Genomic DNA, 15,000 nt, shown 5'->3' on the forward strand with positions numbered 1-15,000 from the left:
TCGGGAATGCCAGATACATCACCTACAGTTTGGGTTCCGCTTACTGATCAGTTTCATCCAGTCTCTGGACTAGTTCTTGAATTTTCAGGTTCATCTGTAGATTAAAACACAACACTGACAACTCCAAGTTAGTACCAACCCAGGGCTGTGTAAGACCATACTGCACAGTACAATGCTCTGAGAACAAGCCAGCACAGGTGCACCTGTGCTATGCCTGAAATAACAAGCTTGATCTCTGAAACATACTGCTTTGACAATGTATTTTGCCAGATACAAGCTGATAGTTTTTGAGAAGTAACCATTACAACAAGAAAATCTAAATGCAAGAAACAGTAAAATTTTATTACCTGTGCCTATTTTTAAAACAACCATGGCAGAAGGTTTATGTAAAGTGCTAGGACATCAGCCTAAATTTAGCAGGCAAAATGGATCCAAAAGTCAAACAACAGTGGCTTTTGTAAAACGCAACATCCTGCAATGCTGTAAAAAGCTGTAGCATCAGTGAATATGCATTTTCTCAGACACATACAAAAATGATATCAAAGTATTTGGCCACAGGAAAATTCAGTAAGTAGAACAATTTCAGTATTCTGATGCACTAGTCCATTGGTTTTGCTCTACACAATATTTTTTTTTTTTTGCACTCTCTTATGCTATGTGTACTTTCAATGGTATTCGCCTCTACAGGCACATTTTCGTAGCACTTACCTAGGATTTGAGGAAAAAAACCATTGTCTGCTTCGTTGCTGTAGAAGGTCTAAAAGACCTTCCTTAGGAAAAAAAAAAAAGGGGGGGCACTGACTTACCAGGCAAAGGGCAGCAGCAAACAAAGCTTCTGCCTCTGTTAGTGCAGGCCAAGGTGCGGACAGGAGGCTGTGCAGTGCCTCCGAACAGTGTGCTACTGAATGCCATTACTCTTGCTTAAAATGGTTGTTTCGGAATAATTCACTTGCTGATATACCATATGACCTAAGTGAGTAATCATTCAGGTAATAATACAGTATGTTTCCATCGGCATCTCACAAACCACCATGTTAAATTTCAGGAAGACAGCAAATGGTCTAAAACTAGAAATGTATCAAACTGAAAAATACAGTACAAAACCCCCAATATTTTGAAAATTCATTGTTAATGTGGTAATAATTAGTGTAAAATGCACACTGACATCAGTGTACTACACTCAAACAAAATAAATGGATTTTTAAAAAGTCAACAGTAAAAAAAATATCCTTTGGTTAAACTAGTAAGCTCCGCACAACTTTTAAAAGATATGGCACAGAAACTGTACTCTTTCTAATTCTCAAGAAAACTGCAACGCAACAGGTTCTGAGCAAATCTGCCAGGCTGTACAAATAATAAGAGTAGGAAAAGTATTTTCATCAATGTTCACGACTGGAATGACTGCGTTGAAGTATAGCCAGACTCAGATCAGCAGGGAACAAGATTTGCCAGGAAGAAAAGATTTTGAGCCTCAATGTTCTAACTAACATAGGGCTTCAGACTCAAAGATGTGTTGTGCTGAGGCTGAGTATCGAACTGTAATATCGATTGTTTCTGAAAGGAAGATTTGCTGCGTGCATTGAGGGCTCATGAAAAGGGACTGAAATACCACACATCTGTTTACACCAGCAAAACCATGAAATGTGCAAAATTAGAGGGGGGGGGGAAAAAGACTTCTTTTCCAGATGCAGCCTGAAGTGAAGTGAGACAAGCAAAAACCTATGCCTCTATGTAATGATGCTGTTCTAAAACTGAAACGAGAAAGTCAACAATTACAGGCAACTATGCAACAGCTTTTTAAGCCATTTTGGAAGGCAGATGAAAGAAACCAAAAGAACAGTATCGCATACTAAGAAAAATGATTACCTCAAGGTAGTTGTTCACATGTATTTTTGCACCTGCTTAAGAGACCAAAATAAAGGTAGTGATTCAGTAGTGATTTCTTTATGAATTTTAAAGTCATATACATACAGACTTCACATAAGATAGGATCTAACTTCTATTAGTATGGGGATTACAGTCTTTTCTTTGGGCTTAATTCATCTCCAGTTTAAACATTTATTTGAAAGGATATCAAACTACCTGAGAACGAAATGAGTAGGGACAAAAGGTTATGGAAGAGTTTGGAGTTTGAAAAAGATCATTTCTCATGTGACAAAAACATTGTTGAAAATCAATAATAATCAGGAAGTCATTAAACAAAAATAACATTTGAAAACTGTTGATTTTTTAAAATGAAGGGAAAGATTTTAAAAATAGCATATCATTAATGACCTATTCAGAGATTCAATACGAACTATTCAATGCAAACAGAAGTTTCTAATTTGTACCATGAACATGGGAGAATTGACAGCACAGACACAAAATTAAATATGCAGACTGTGGTGATGACTGTTCAATGTTTACCTTATGATAATCCTTCTGGGAACAGAGTCAGCTTTATCCGATAAAAATAAAAGAAAATATAAATATAATGGAAGTAAAGAATTTAAGTTACAGGAAATAAAAGTAGCAGTATGCAAGCTCTTGCCCAGACTCTACCCACCTTTCCACCCCCCCAGCAATACATCTGGCCTCCCATGGGGTTGTAAACAGCTATGCAGGTACGAAGAATTAGCACTCACTCTGTAACTGCTTATTATACAGCTGTGGGAGTACAAGGGGAAGAACTGGAATAGTTGGAGCATTCCGGGTTCTTCATTACAGGAAGGCTGCTTTCTTATCACTCCACCCTGAAACAGAAACATTGAAAATTCCCCTGTTGCTATTTATTTCTGAGGTAGAGTAACACCTTTGGACAAGTGGAAATACACTGCATTCAGTTAGAGGACAGAAGCGTGTTTTGTGCTGAAATAAGGAGTGAAAGTGAAGGTTACAAGGTGTTTGTATCCATGATCCAAGCAATACCTTCTCTATAAATAACTGAAATACCGGGTCATTCACTTTATGTGGCTTTTCATCCTAATAAGCATTAATGTTTAACAGTTTTCAATTGTTGTAAAAAACCTAATTAATCCTCTGACACATCTGTGAAATAGCTTCTTACTTTACTGTTGGAGAAATTGTAACCTTGTTCAAATGACTTGCCCAAGGCCATGCAAATCAGTGACAAACCCAGCCTGAAAACTCTTGAGTTCTTAATCACGTATTCAGCTGCCTGGAATATCTCACTGTTGTCACCATTCTTACGGTACATGTTATCGTGTTAGCCCCAACTGTGTACGAGTGGTACAGCACAAGTATCCTACATAAACCAGGGTTTCTGATTTAGTAACGTAGTTCAAAGGCCACAATGCCACTGCTATCCACCTGCCACTACACTGGAAAACCACTTCGGATCCCAAAATCTTTGCAGTATGAACTAGATCTATGAAGGACTGCGAACAGCTGTCACTATTAATAAAATAACAGCTGTACCTCCACCACCGAGCAGCACCGAGCTGGTGGTATGCTCAGAGCACAGCAGGAAAGGTTGCTATGCCCTGGGCTCTGCAGAGAATTATGTTCAAGCACCTGGGAACACTCACTTTTATTGACAAGCACGGGCACAGACTGTGTTAGTCCTCCATGGGCAGAATCCTGTGCTAAGAATTTTATTTTCTGTAAATCAACAAACTAACAGGTAGTTTTAATGGCAGCATTAACAAACGTGCAACAATGTACATTTACGCGTCAGACTCAGTTTTGGCCATTCTACAGATTGGTCTTTAAATTAGGTCAGAAAAAACGTAATCTACTTGTGCTCTGACATTTCAATACTAGACGAAGGGTAAGGGATACCAGACCCAACAGCCAGCAGAGAAGAAAATCATGTATATTCCCCACAAACTGACTCTAGGAAATAGGCAAATAGACTTTTTGGAGGATCTGCCTCGATGCCACCCACACAGCAGGGATGAAGGACTAACCATCCTAGCGTCATTTATACCAGGGATTTCAGAAAGAGACATATTTGCAAATGCACATGAAATATCAAGTATCATTATACTTGTTCCTTCATTCAAATATACTCATGTAAATATAGCCCCACGGAGGCTTGTATAACGGGAGTCAACTTGCAAGCCTTAAGAAAGAGGAAATGCAGGGCAATGTGCGTTACCTGCAGTGCCAAGTGACCAGGGACAGACAACGTTGCCTGCAAAGCAGTGTGTCAGGTGCAGCGATGCAAAAACTTGACTGATCTTACTAGAAGCTCTCTTTCTGTGGAATGCTTGCCAAATTTAAAACTGCTCTCCCCAAAACAAATCTCCTGAAGGAGTGCCACAGCCACATCACCCCCTCCTGCAGGAAATTCTTAGCACAGCTGTCCCTCCAGTCCCCACACATCCATACACATACTCCTGCCCTGGAAGGCACTTAGAAAAGCCTGCCTCATAAAGGCAATCTCATAAATATTTACACTGCATTTCTATATTTAGGCATATCACTTCCACAACAGCAACAAGGCTGTGTTAAAATAATTTTGTTTAGAAATCTGTCAGGGAAAGCAAACAGCAGTAAACAGAAACCCACAGAGACAGCAGGCGACGACATTGTTCAAAATTACATTTGTAATACTGAAACACGGTAATGCAAAATCAAAGTTGCAAGAGGCTGCCATCGAAACTGCAATTTCTTCAACACAAAAACGGCAGGGTATGAATGTGTTACAATGCTGTAAACCGAGGGCTAGAGCCAGCTTCTCCTTTCACTGACACTGGGCACAAACCCAGCGTAATTTCGCTGATCTTAGTGGTGTAACTAGAAGCAAATTTTGCCTTTAGAAGGCAAGATATGAGACTTCATTTCAGCAGATAAAAAGAGGTTGGCTGGAGAGCTGTGAAAGTGGGAGTAGTAGTTTGTTTTAGTGGCCTCAGGAAAAATTCACTTAATACTTTTGGGTAACGCAAAGCTTTGAAAACCTGAATGTTTAGATGCCTTCTGAGAACTCTTGAGAGACATACAAGTGTCAACGTGCTGCTATTTGTCAGCTCTTTTAACAGTGGGGAAAAAGAAATTATAATGAAAAGATACCTACATGTTATACTGCCTGGTAATGTTTGTCACACGATGTGTTCTTGATCACAGAGCCACATACCCGTAAGGCGAACCGGATGTGCCAAGCAAATCCACTTAAGTTAGCAGAATTATTAATGACGAAGATAGGCTTGGGGGTGTGAGAGTCTGAGGCTTGAGTAACAAGGAAAAAAAAAAAAGTACAATTTCAGGGAAGTGCAGAGTAAATACCTTTTTAGCAGCAATGGAGTCGCAACTCTTAGAAGATAAACAGTATCTTGCAGACTCTAGGATGCATTTTTTTATTCTTACTGCTAGAACACCAGGTCTTTGCAACAATATGCAGAGGAAAGGATCCTTTTTAAGTCGATTCCTCTGAGAAAACCAACCCCAGGGAGCAGCTTGGCCACCCCGTGTGAAGGCAGACAGGCCCAAAGGCTGTGAACTGGCGATGGATCCTTCCACACCCGGCGGGTTTCTGCCCCAAGGCCCGAATGGTGGGGCCGCGGGACGACCGCAGCCGCCCCCACCGCGCCGAGGCGGCCGAACCCCAGCGCGGCCCGCAGCTCCCCCTGCCCACACCCCGCCAGAACACCGCCGCCGGGCCAAGCCCTGAACACCTGCCCCCGGTAAGGCCCCACCTGCGGCTCGGAGAACAACACCGGCCGAACGACGGCGGCGGCACCGCCGAAACCCACCCACTCCCCCTCAGCCCCCCGCCGCTTCCGACGGCCGAGACGGCGACACCGCCCCCGCGCAGCCCCTCCTCACGGCCGGGCTGGGCCTGCCCTCCTGGGCCCCCCGCCCGCGCAGCACCTGCCGCCCGCCGGCGCCGCTTGGCCCTTTTTATTTCTTTCTCCCTCTCGGGAGGGTGAGGGGGGGGTACCCCGTTTCACTCCCCTCCCGCCGCGGGGTCCCTCACGCCCCCCGCGAGGCCGCCCCCGCCCTCTCCCGGCTGCCCACCCGCGCACGCGTGCGTGTGTGTGTGTGCGCGCGCGCGAGCGAGGAGGGAGGTGCGGCGCGCAGGCGCGGTGCGGCGCGGCCCGGCCCGTCTCGCTCCCGCGCGCTCCCTGGCCGGCCGGCGGGAGCCGCTCCCCTGGCGGCCGCCGGGGGCCGAGGCAGCCGCGCCGGGGCCCTGCGGAGCTGCCCTGCGCGCCCAGCCCCCGCCCAGCCGGGTATTGTTCCCAGCCCGTCTCCGCCGGGGAAGTTTTGCCCTCGTCCCGGCTCCGCTCCCCGCCGGGGCGGGGCGGGGGGGCCGGGGCCCCTTTGTCGCCACCTCCCCGGCGTGCGGCGGCCGGCGGAGGGGGGCCGGAGGGGGGGCGAGGCTCAACATGATGGCGGCCGAGGCCGGGGGTGAGGAGAGCGGCTCGGTTACCTCAGCCGGGACGGCGGGAGCCGGCGCGGAGCCGGGGCGCTACCCCGCCGTGTGCCGGGGAAAGGGACCAGGGCCGCAGGGCCCCTTCTCGGCCGGCTCCGGCGGCGGCGGCGGCAGCCCGGGCGCCGGCCCCCCGGGTGGCCCGGCTTTGTGCTCGGTGCTGGGGCTCCTGGAGCTGGGCGCGGGGCCTGCCCCTCCAGCCGTCGGCGGCGCCGCCACAGCGGCCGGCCCGGGGCAGGGGCCGGAGGCCGCTCGGGCGACCGATCCCGCCGCCGCCGCCTTCCCCCCGCTGCCGCCGCCGCCGCCGCCGCCCCCCTTGGCCGGGGGGCTGGGGACTGTGGACGAAGGCGACTCGCTGGACGGGCCGGAGTACGAAGAGGAGGAGGTGGCCATCCCGCTCAACGCGCCCCCCACCAACCAGTGAGTAGCCGCCGCCCCGCCGGGGCCCGCCACGCCCGGCCGCCCCCGAGGAGCGGGGTCCGCGGCGCTGGGCCCCCACCGTGGCCCGGTGGAAAGTGCGTGTCAAAAGTTTTGCGGAGCCTCCCTCCCCCCCGCCCCGGTTCCGCTCCAGCAGGAAGGCTGCTCCGCCGGGAGAGTGCCCGGGGACGGGAGTCCCGCTGCGGGCAGACCCGCCGCCCGGCCCGGCAGGAGCTCGGCGGAGGGGGGGGGGCAGCCCTCCTCCGCCTGCCCGCTTGGCAGCCCGGCCTTGTGCGGTGGCGGGAGGGGTGAAGGGTGATCGGTGGCGGCAGGGGCGTGAAGCTCCCCTGCACTTGAAGGTGGTACTGCGGTAATGACTGGGGTCAGCTCCTGGAAAAAAGGCGGCCTGCTCGAGTTGGGTTAGTTCTTCGCAGGTTTTCATAGCGATACTGCAGGCTGCCAGGAAGGGTGAGCTATTCCGGTTGTGGTTTAACTACCTGTTGGGGAGACTTTTCCAATCCTCGGTAGCACCATAGTCTTTCTCAGAAGAGCCGCAAAACTTGATTTAAAAAAAAAAACAGAACACAAAGCTCGCAAAAATGCTATCCACGACATACAGTAACTGATACACTGTGTTATTATTTGGTATTGCATGATTTTCTACTTAAAAAAAATAATCTCAAAACAGTAATCTTCAGCTTTCCAACTCCATTTACAGACTTAGCTAAACTAACGTGCACATGTTTGGTCTTTTTTCAAACTCAGGCAGTCTTGAAACATGGATTTAAAATGAATTAAAATTAATACTATATTTTAAAGTGTTAGCAGAGGGGCTATTTTTATAAATAATGTCTAGCTGCTTTGCTGCTCAACCAATTTAAAGTAAAGTTGTTTTTAATTAGGTTATGTTTGGTGAGAGGAGGCAGTTGAAAGAAAGAAACTGTAAACCCGCAGTTAGGTTTTATTCTACTTATCCATCCATTAGGTTAATCGGGATTCCTGCAGTGCTGGTAGTAGAAAGAATCTTGCACTAGAGACAGGCCAGTTCTGTTTTTATATTGTGTAAAATGTGAGATCAGATAATGTTATACAGAGTTCATGTAATTAGTTAAGTACTCTAAACACAGCCTTTGGATTTAACTGTAGAAAGTCTGCAGGTTTACATAAAGCACTTGCAAGGCTTGTATTAGAACAGAAAATAGCCCTTGAGCAGGTACCTTGCTCTCCCCAAAATGAAGGTGCTTCAAAGGCTTAAATTGCTTTCATATCTAGAAATACGTTGTTCCTGAAGTTACAGTGAGTATAGTCAGTAATTTAGGGTTTTGAGGTACAGGGTGGCAAGTGTATTCAAGATACAGGTCAGAAAGTTAATCTGAAAACCCATCTGAGTTTGGGTTCTTTTTTACTTTCTCTCATAACTCCACTGTCAGAGAGTTAACTTCTGCATTATTTCACATATTTCCAAGATTTCAGGAGCCATTGCAGTTGTAAGGAGGACATAAAATGTAACCTTATAGGATTTATTTTAAATTAATCTCTCTAATCTTGACAGGCTTCCTAGTAATCCTTTATTCTTTTAATTTCTGGACTTCTTGTGGAAGTTTGTAAACATTAAGGCCTGGTTATGTGAAGACGGGGTTTGAATAGTCTTAAACTCGTGGACTTCCCTAACGAGCTGGAAGTGGGATTAGGCAGATTTGACAAAGGATAAGGAGAGAAATAGAAGCACATAAAAGCAAAGTTACTGCTTCAGTATTTTGTGCCGGGCTAGTGAGATACAGAATTCTGCCCTTCAGGTTTTCTCTCTGAGAGATCAGACTGCTACTTCTGTTAGACCCGGCTAAGTTCCTCAGAGAACTGAGGAAAAAGCCAAAAAGCAAGCTTTTTTGAAGTAGTTTTAGAAGGTGGGGTAATCATTTATGTATAATCACCTGCTCAGTTCTAAATAATTGTTACCACATTACAATTCTGAGTGGATTTTGCAGTCAGAATGTTGTCTTATAAGTCATATGCAAGCATGATGGCTAACTTTTATGAAAGAGGATGTTAGACTTCTGGCCAGGAGTTAAGTGCTAGGGGAAGACTGCAGAGGCCCTGATTTTATTTTGGTTGAAAAGACCACTTACCTTATTCAGACAAAGGCGACATTGAAGTTCTTGCAGGACCAGGGTATAGCTCTGTAGTTACATGTTCTTCTCTTGAGGATTCTTTGATACAGAAACATCCAATAAATAAAATACATTTAGAAAATTGATTCAGAAGTTCATACCTCCATATACCTAACTTTTTTTCTTTGTAATTTTATCCTTGGTGTGTGACTTTTCCATAAAATATTTAAGTTGGCTGATTAAAATAATTAGCCTTTTTCCCTTTCATTCTTTTCTTATTTATTTTATTCAGTGTCAGTTTTTACCATTCTCAGTTAAGTAATTTAAATTTGCCATATGTCGATAGTAAATTGTATCCTTTCAGTCCTGCTGTTTTATTTTGGAAGTGCCCTTTCTTTGTAGTCGTACCATCTGCTTCTACGGAGTTGAACTCTTAATTTATTACCAAAACCAAAGATCAATATTATCTATCATCTTGTATAAGGAAAGGTCCAACATAAGTCTTTAAGAGCAGTCATTGATCTTGTAATTTAAACTTGGATTTAATTTCTCCAATTGAATGTGATTACAAAACTGCTATTCCATTTGTTTAAATATGACTGCCAGCTCCACCCTTTCCCACTTCCTCCTAATTCATTCAGTTTTTACAGGAGGCATGCAGGGTTGGCTTGATGGGTAATTCCACGACTCTGTCAAATGGTTTTGTTTCTTTGTCTTAATTGATTATAATATATTATGTGTACATCAGAAAGTTGAGAGTGCTCTTCGCTCCTGGCCTTGCTTTATGTGATATAAAATTACTGTTCTTCTGTATAAGAATGAAAAGGCATTAATTTATTTCATAACAGTAACGACACACTAGGCTTCTTTGCCTTCCCATGGACATGCATCACATTTCAGGATTTACTGGACGGTTGGTTATTGACTCCAGACAAAAATATCTGGTAGAAGTCACTGCTGATGTTTCCAAGTTCATAGTCCAATTCGGCTTTCAAGTATAAAATGAAATTAAGCTTTCTGTATAAACTTAGACACAACTTTATCACTTTCTCATCTCCTAACTTGTTTTGTAAATTAAAAAAACCTCAAAACAAAATGGACACAAAGCAACCAAAATCTGAGTGAGTTCCCAGTTTGCAAATGTTAGGCCATAAAGGTGTTACAGGCCAAATGTTTTTTTAAATAGGAATAAGTTTTTGAATACCGTATATTTGACAGTCTGGCTTTCACAGTAACTAACCTGAAGCGATGGGAAGTGAAGCAGATGCAAGTTCTGCACTTCCCATCAGGATGCTGTAAATACAGTTTTTTCAGAGTAGTCAGGATGTGTTCGTCTTTGCTAGCAAGCACCTAATACACTTAATTTCCTCTTCTTTTTTCCACTTACCTAAGGAAAAGGGGGATATGCCTTCTCTTAGTGTGTTTTATTTAATTTTCTAGCAGTGGGTGGAGATTGTCAGCATGTAACAGTTCTCTATTCACAAACTCAAAATCCCCAAGTAGGGTTGATTTTTATCTTCTTTGATGCTGAGTGAAAACTGACTTAAGGCTTGTCTGTTCAGTGTGTGTGTGGTTTTTCATTTTTCTGGAGCACAGTAATAGCGTGTTTATATTGTAGATTAATACTAGGTGGGAGGCACAGGATGCTAGGGAGTAAAGTGGGCAACTCTGTGTTTGATTTGGTCATCTTTTTCTGCGCTTTCTACCCCATTTGCAAAGCTCACTGACAGAGGCTGAAATAGTGTAAGGAAATGCTTTCAGATTTAATGAATGAATGCTGTTTTATTTGGTCGTAAACCAGCGGTATGTGGCATGGTTTGGTAATACATGTATTTCATTAAAAATCTTAGTTGACAAAACTATTTTAGATCCTAGTGTTGCATTAAGGTGGCAGAAGCAGTTCCAGTATATTCCAGCAAAACTGACATTGTCATATGGTGTTTTTGAGCAGTCGTTACCAGTTTGAAATGGAAATCAGTTGAAAATGAAAGCTATCAACAATGCAAAATGAAATAGGCTGTCAAAATACCATCTGCTTAAAACAAATCTTACCCAAAGCAGATGTATTCTTACAGTCACTGTTGGTGCCTGTTGAGGCAACATAATAGTGAGAAAAAGAGCTGAAGAAAGAGATATGGACAGAGAAATAAGCATGGATTGCATGAAAGTGGAACATTTTTCTGCCTGAACGTAGTGTGAAATTCTAGTTTCTTCACATGAGTGTCAAAGGTGGCAAGTCTAGAGTTTGGCAACATTTGTTTATTGCAGTAACTCATGAAAAGGAATTTTTTTCTGAATGATGGCTGAAGGCTCTTTTCCATACTGATGAATGAGTCTGTTGCACTGAAAACTGAGCAGAAATAATACTTGCATGTTCAGATAGGTACTGCATAAACAAGAAAATGAAATGCGGTGTAACTTGATTTTAGTGTATGAGGTTTCTTTTCTATTCAGCAGTTAATGTGGTTAGCAGGTAAATGTTTCTTTTTTAGATAATTATTTTCTTTATTAATTCCTGTTCTCTACTGAAGGGAAACACCTTACTTTTCTAAAGTTGATGGGTAGTGTATTGATTTGGCCACTTAAAAAATAGACCTGAATATAAATCTGGTTTGAGTTCTGGCTAAATGTGTGGTGTTAGAAATGCTGTCTTAAATGAATGGTTAAAAGCAGCAGAGCAAAATCGTACCTAACCATATATAGGAAGTGAAGCAGTAAGTAAACTGAGTATGTTAGGTACATACATAAGTGAAAGCTTCAGATGAAGAAAACCAGAAGTAGAACAGCAGTTGATGCCGGAAAAAGTTTGAGGAGGATTTTTTCAGTAGTTTGGTCAATATTTCTAGTTAACATCAGATGATGTCATTTTGTTTGAATACAGTGAATAGAGTCTCTTGACCTGCACTGCATCTAGTTTTTATTTTGTGTCGTATATTGACTCCCAGAACTTCAATGTGGGACTTAGGCACTTCATCTACTGGCCCACCCTATTGAGAAGCATAATATTGTGCCATATTTCTTCACTTTTTGTTGTCTTAATGTTTTGTGGCTGGGGAGTGGGAAGGAACACAAATTTCACCAGGGGGGCATGGGTCTCCTCAGTGTAGGACCACATCTGTTGATTCAGCCATAAATTCTTAGGACTCCTGTAGTAGTTTTCCAGTTTCTCTCATATTTTGCTTTCTCCTTTAATAAAACAAAAAAAAATATCTTGGTATTTGTGTCACTGTAGGAGGGAGGAGAAGGCATCTTGTTTTAACATTGTCTTTGTGCTGCACAGAAGTATTGCGGTATCAATAAAATGTTACCAGTGCTCGACAAGTTTTATATACTTTTTATATACTTTTATATACTATATAAAGACTGCAGGCAGTCTTTAGTACTTTTTATTTTTGTGTAAAATACCTGCTCTATCACGCTGGAGCAGAAAAAGGTTTCTGTTCTTACATGAGTCTATCTTTAAATTATGTTTTGTGTTGAAGGTGGTGAGGAGTAGTCAGCATGGATTTATGAGGGGGAAACCTTGCTTAACCAACCTAACAGCCTTCTACAATGAAGTCATTGGCTCAGGGAGAAAGGGGGAGAGTTTACCTCAACTTTAATAAGGCTTTTGACACCGTCGCCCATAGCCTCCTCACAGACAAGTTGACAGCATAGGGACAGTGAGGTAGATTGGGCCGGGCCATGCAGACGGTTTTCAGAGAATGGTGATCAGCAGCACAAAGTCCAGGTGGAGGCAAGTCACTGGTGGTGTTCCCCATGGTGCACCCAGGGGCCAGTACTGTTCCACATTTTGATTAATGACCTGGATGCTGGGACAGAGTACACCCTTAGCAAGTTTGCAGACAATGCGAAGCTGAGAGGAGTGGCTGAAACACCAGGTGGGTGTGCTGCCATCCAGAGTGACCTGGACAGGCTGGAGAATTGAGCTGTGAGGGATCTCGTGAAGTTCAGCAAAGGAAATGCAGAGCTCTGGCAGTGGGGAGGAATAACCCCAAGCACATGCTGGAGGCTGACCAGCTGGAAAGCATCTCTGCAGAGAAGGGCATGGGCATCCCAGTGGACAGAGCCAGCAATGCACCCTCATGGCAAAGAAGGCTAACAGTATCTTGGGCTGCATTGGGAGGAGCGTTACCAGCAGCTTGAGGGAGGCGATCCTTCACCTCTGCTCAGCACTGGTGAGGCACATCTGGGGTGCTGTGTCCAGTGCTGGGCTCGCCAGTACAAGAGAGACATGGACTTACTGAAGCAGGTCCAACGCATGGCTACCAAGGCGATGAAGGGATGGATCATCTGTCAGATGAGGAGATGCTGACACAGCTGGGACTGTTCAGCCTGAAGAAGAATGGATACCTGATGGGAGGGAATGAAGATGAGGGAGCCAGACTATCCTTAGTGGTGCCCAGTGACAGGGCAAGAAGCAATGGAAACAAATTAAGAAACTTGAAATTCCATCTGAATACAAAAAAGCCCCTTTTTTATGGTGGGAGTGGTCAAACAGTAGCAGAGGTTGCCTGGAGAGGTTCTGGAGTCTCCATCATTGGAGATGCTCATTGCCCAAGTGAACGTGGCCCTGAGCAACCAGCTGTAGCTGACTCTGCTTGAGCGGGGCAGGGGGGGTAAGGTTGAACTAGACAATCCCCAGCCATCACTTCCATCTTGAGTGATTCTGTATATGTGTAAAGATACTGTTTATAGTTGAGGACCAGTGTTACAGGACCTATTTGCTGAAAATTGCTACTTGAAGTAGCCAGGAATAACGTCAGAGGCAGTGCCCCTGCAGATGCAGCCCAGGATCCAATTTGCCTCCCTTGCTGCAGCGGCACACTGCTGACTCAGGTTCATCTTGTTGTCCACCAGGACCCCCAGGTCCCTCTCAGCAAGGCTGCTCCCCAGCCCCACAGATCCCAGCCTGGACTGGGCTCTTTTATATTCTGACCCAGGTGCAGGACCTTGCACTTGTCTTTGTTAAGCTTCATGCTGTTCTTGCTATCCCGCTCTTCCAGCCTGCCCAGGTCTCTCTGTAAGATGGCTCTGCCTTCTGACCTGTCCACCTCACCACCCACTTTGGTGTCATCACCCTCAAACTTGGTGAGAGTGCTTTCAGTCCCATCATCCAGCTCATTTATGAAGATCTTGAGCAGCGGGGGGGGGGCAGTATCGATCTCTGGGGGACCCCACTTGTGACAGGCTGCCAGCCAGAGTACAAACCACTGATTGCCACGCTTTTATTGTGGCCCATGAGCCAGTTTCCTACCCATCTTGCAGACCATCCATCCAGTCTGTGTTTTGCCAGTTTGTCCAGTTAGTGTTGTTAGCTGTATGTATTTGAAGAAGCTGAGTATGTAACTACATGGGAATACTTAAAATGTTACAGTTTTCTGTTAAGGATTACTGTCCTTGGCTCAGCAAGGGTGGGTATATGATTTTCTTACTAATACCTACTTAAAGCTATTTGGACAAAGGCTTCTTCGATGAACTTCCCCTTGCAGAGTACACTGCTTTCTTTTTCGGGAGTAGTTTCCAGAAACCATCTAGGTTTAGCCAACCTTTGATAATCAGCTCAGGAATCACATGGTAATTCTGTGTAGGTTTGTGCAAGAAGTTTTTCTAAAATTTTGGTCTGTCTTTTTATTGTTATCTGTGGCTTACTTTCTGGGTTTTGTATGGTTCTTTTACAGATAAATTCTATTATCTTTTTCTATATATGAAATTTAAGAGTAACCATAAATCAATCAATTCCTTTTTTATATTGCCATCTGTTAATGGAGTAACACTGGAGACATTACAAGATTTGAGCTTGGATACTTGCTTAAGCCAGAAGATTAAGGAATTGCTTGCATTATCTTGTTTAAACCACACTTTTCCCTGGATTTTTTCTTGCATAGATTTTTGTGCTTCCTAAGCGTCATCTGTGGAGAGATTCTCTTTTTGTTCTTTCCACTCCTTGGCAATAAATGGGATGCTAGAGAAATTGCTTTATTCTTCCAAAAGCAAAATGTAACCAAGCCTCTCTAGTAATCATCTCGCTCTATATTCAAGTCTAGAAGCAGGTTTTTTTTCTTTTCTTAGTCGTACACACAGTTGTTTTACATCACACTATTG

General features: G+C 44.3%; 1 protein-coding gene across 2 annotated transcripts in view; it reads left to right on the plus strand.

Moving 5' to 3' along the window:
- The first annotated feature begins 6,326 nt into the window (after positions 1-6,326).
- The window catches only part of RASA1 (RAS p21 protein activator 1), a 65,807-nt gene continuing 57,133 nt past the window's right edge, over positions 6,327-15,000 (plus strand). The window contains exons 1-2 of one of the 2 annotated variants that reach the window (XM_059833279.1): positions 6,327-6,572; positions 6,618-6,790. In XM_059833279.1, the coding sequence (XP_059689262.1) occupies positions 6,327-6,572; positions 6,618-6,790 (419 nt within the window). Of the gene's footprint in view, positions 6,791-15,000 lie in introns of both variants that reach the window. The other variant, XM_059833277.1, reaches the window with a different exon arrangement.

Source organism: Gavia stellata, chromosome Z (genome assembly GCF_030936135.1).
Source record: "Gavia stellata isolate bGavSte3 chromosome Z, bGavSte3.hap2, whole genome shotgun sequence".
Taxonomy (NCBI): Eukaryota; Metazoa; Chordata; class Aves; order Gaviiformes; family Gaviidae; genus Gavia; species Gavia stellata.